A 4,006-nucleotide genomic window follows, 5' to 3' on the forward strand; every position below is an offset into this window, starting at 1 on the left:
GTCTAAGTATGGACTGCCACAATGACTGAGGGATCTGCGTCAGTGAGGGCATCGTGGTGGCAAAGGTCAATCGTTACAGAACTGCAGGACTAGTTACGACAGCAACACTGCAGCAACAGAATCAACAGAGCAACACAACGATTGGAATGTCCTCTTTTCCCTCTCTGTCGGACTTGCGAAAGTGGATTGTTTTCCTTGGACTTAGAGAACTGCTCAGGTTCTTAGAAACTTAAAGGAGCGGGGTGGCGTAGGGGATAGCTCCCAGTGAAAAGTACAAGATGTTCTGCTAAATTGGGCATTTCAAGACCCAAATAACTAATTAGAAAAATCAAAGATGTGACACTGTTTGTTCCACACGCATAGGGGTTATACATGGAATAAAATACATAACATTGGAATCCATGAAGGTAAAAATTCTTAAAGTCCTGAGAAAAAGAATCCTGCATCCACTGCTACTTCTAACTAGCCTAGCCTTTTGCTTGATTTCTGGTTGATGAAGTGGGCTAATTCATTACCATTTCCAAACTAGCAGAACCAATCTATGAAATCTCACCTGATATATAAGATGCAATAGTTATAATTACTCTAAACCTCAATTTAATGTTAACGAGCATTTTAACTGAAACGCTTACGTGAAATGACCACTAGCAGCAGCATATACGTCTGCAGTCCGTCCATAGATATCTTCAGAAAAGGCATTAATGCCTCGCTCAAGAAGAAGCCTGACTATTTTTGTTGATTTGTGAGTTACCGCAAACATGAGGGCTGTTCTAAAATAACAGAGAGATAACTTCACCCATAGGAACTTTAATAAAGTTATTTGAAAGCTACTTTGACATACACTGCTAATTTAATGCCATCCTGGTCTGTACAGACTTGACCATTTACAGGTACTAACAGACATAATCATGTGGGTACTAATCTCTGTAAATCACATCCAAGGCTAAAAGGAAGGGACAAAAAGGAAGCCTGTATGTCCCACTGACGTATTGCATAGTAGAAGGTATTAATTTAAAGTCCTTTGATGGACAACAAACTATGCCAAGGTCAGTTATCTGAACAAAGTAAAGAAGTCTCCATTTCTTCCCTACTTTGATATAATATATTGTAATTCACTGTCACCTAGGGGTCAGATAGGTAAGAACTATTTAAAGGCTTAACACAATAAGATTAATAATAACAGTAATAATAGTCATAGCAGTTTCATTTAATGAAGCTGATGAGCAGGTCCTAGGCACTGAATTGAATGCTATATATATAATTTTATATATGACACATACCCACCCTTGAAGGATATCATTTATTCTCTCCTTCATATTGGGGAACATATTTGTTGGTAAGTAATGTTCCCAAGGTCACAGCCTAGCAAGTAGGGAAGCTAGGAATTAAACCCAGTCTTATGTGAATCTAAAGCCTACCTCTTTTCTCTTTATTACCCACCTATGACTTGTCTTCACTAAAGTAAAACTTTATCCAACTAACACTGTCTTTCTTCCCTCTGCCATATCAATTAAAAATAAAAACATTAAAATACACTAGAAATGAAAAGAAAAAATAAACCCTTATGAAACTACAATAGCTGGTAATAGCAATTAATAGTGACTTAAGGATAATCTCATGTCAACATTCTTCAAAGAAAGCAATTTAAAGCAGAGTCATGCAAAAGAGAAAATGATTTTCAATTCCTATGTATGTTTAATAAGCATTTTAAGAGGAAAGAATATAAGAACCAGTCTTTAAAAACACTATAAAATGGTTAAGAAGTACAACAGTGAGTCATCAAGTTAATTCAAAAGTTAAAGTCCATACTTTATAAAGCTAATAAAACTAATATGAAACCCCTTTAGCTAAGATAAGATCATAGAACAAAAAAAAAAAAAAACATCATTTACACGTAGCAAACACCAGTCAGTATTGCACAGGAATATGACCCTACTATGTACTGTTCTTCATGTTGCCTGGTCCACATAATTGTTTTTCTACCTAACTGATGATTTGTGTTGATCTTTTTCACTACAACCCAACAATTATATGGTGGTCTTCTTCCTAATTTAATGTAGCTAGCTTCAGTAACTGTTAGAACACTCTAGAACAACACTAAAGTTTAAAAGAAAACCATGTACTACTGTACCTCCTCATGTTGTCAGTTGCGTGTATATTTGCTCCGTTCTGTACTAAAAATTCCACCATTGGTTGTCTGTTTTTTAGTATAGCAAGTAAAAGCGGAGTGAGCGAGCTCTGTAAAACAGCAAAAACAATTTACGATTTATCAAATTACCTATTTCTCAACTAAATTGAAAACCTCATGAAAGGTCCTATGAACTTAAGCATATAATGTAGAAAGTACATGATAGGACATTCCATCTCACCCCTGTGTGCTTTCACACACTTCACTCCTCACCTCTGAAATGCCCCTCCTCTGCCCGACCACAGTAACCCCGGTCATCTCCAACACTCACTTCAAACGTTTACTGGGTCCAAGGAGCTTTCCTTCTACCGTAACTTTTACCATGGTATGTTATAGTTATTTCACTGTTTCCTACCTAAACCAAGAGCTGCTTGAGAGCAGGGGCAGTATCTTTACTCTCTATAGCCCCAACTCTAAGACACAGTAGTAAATGCTTTAAGTATTTTTACGGAATCAGTGACCTAAATTAGCATCTTTAGAGCAGTGTTTCTTTAACTAAATTCTAAAGCGTATTTACTTTACTATAAGTTAAGTACTGTGCCCCCAACAGAAAGATCCCATCTTCACCTACATTGGAAAAGTATTATAAAAATGTGCATTATATGTCCAGTATTAAAGAAATCTCTTGAATTAGCTTAACCCCTAGCTGACATTAACATTTGAGGAATTAGAGTTTTAGGGATATAGTTTTGAGAGCTTTCCAGTACAGATGGAGGTTCCTTCTAGGTTATACAAACTTGCTTGATTCTCTTCTACCAGTGGTGTCAAGATCCCACGTGCCAATGTCAGGCACTCCTGATCCAAATGGGTCCATCAGGAAATGGCCTCTGAATTTTAAATAGGCTTCAAATGACCTTTCGTTACTTATTGTGAAGTGGTCCATGAGTTTTCTCATACAACAAGATGATAGATTTTTACCCTAGTTGTTAGAAAGCTAAGCACATAATTTTATTTTCAACAATAATAATCATAATCCCGGGACCTAATGCATATCTACTTTTTAAATCCATTTTTATTCAGGTTTTCATTTTAATTGCTCCTTAAAATTATTTTTGTTAGGCAAAATATAAATCAGAAATAAAAATACAAGAATTGTCAATAAAAATTTTTAATACTGATACATATGCATTACTTTTAGCATAACAAAAGCCACTAAATCATTTGCATTTTTAAGGGACAATGCTGAAGAGAATGACATAAGATTGTCTGCAATATGCATGAATGATAGGGGTTGCATGTGTCCCCAAAAGTTTCATGTATTAGAAACTTAATCCCCACGATGACAGTGTTGAAAGGGTGGAAATCCTATTATGATAAATGAAAGGCAGGACACCTTTAAAAGGTGAATACATTGCAAGGACTGTAACTTTGTGAATGGATTGATTCATTCATGGAGTAATGGGCATGGTTTACTGGCTCACAAGCAGAGCCGGTGAGAAGCTTAGCTCTCCCTTGCTCAGCCATTTGCCAGGTGATAAACTGCATCACTGCAGAGCCACCACCAACGAGGCTTTCACTAGATGTACTCACTTGTCTGTGAACTTCCCAGCCTCTGAAATTGTAAGCAATAAATTCTATTTCTTTACAAATTACTCAGTTTCAGGTACTCTGTTATAATCAACAGAAATGAACTAACACACAGGATTAACCTAATAAGGCTTATACACATTCCCATGAAATATGATTCTTTCTTTTTTTTTTTTTTTCCTTTTTGTCTTTTTTCGTGTCCAGCAACGGATCGCAACCCTCAGTGTTGCGGCCGTACCGGACCGGGACCGGCAACGGGATCGCAACCCTCGGTGTCGCGCCCGCACCTCG

The 4,006-nt window shown here is 36.9% G+C and overlaps 1 protein-coding gene across 1 annotated transcript in view; it reads right to left on the minus strand.

The window, feature by feature from the left end:
• The window catches only part of LOC103605705 (putative coiled-coil domain-containing protein 144C), a 49,394-nt gene that overhangs the window by 36,520 nt on the left and 8,868 nt on the right, over positions 1 to 4,006 (minus strand). The window contains 2 exon segments of the mRNA XM_008590333.1: positions 633 to 770; positions 2,132 to 2,238. Of these exon segments, the coding sequence (XP_008588555.1) occupies positions 633 to 770; positions 2,132 to 2,238 (245 nt within the window).

Source organism: Galeopterus variegatus, unplaced genomic scaffold (assembly GCF_000696425.1).
Source record: "Galeopterus variegatus unplaced genomic scaffold, G_variegatus-3.0.2 Scaffold6001, whole genome shotgun sequence".
Taxonomy (NCBI): Eukaryota; Metazoa; Chordata; class Mammalia; order Dermoptera; family Cynocephalidae; genus Galeopterus; species Galeopterus variegatus.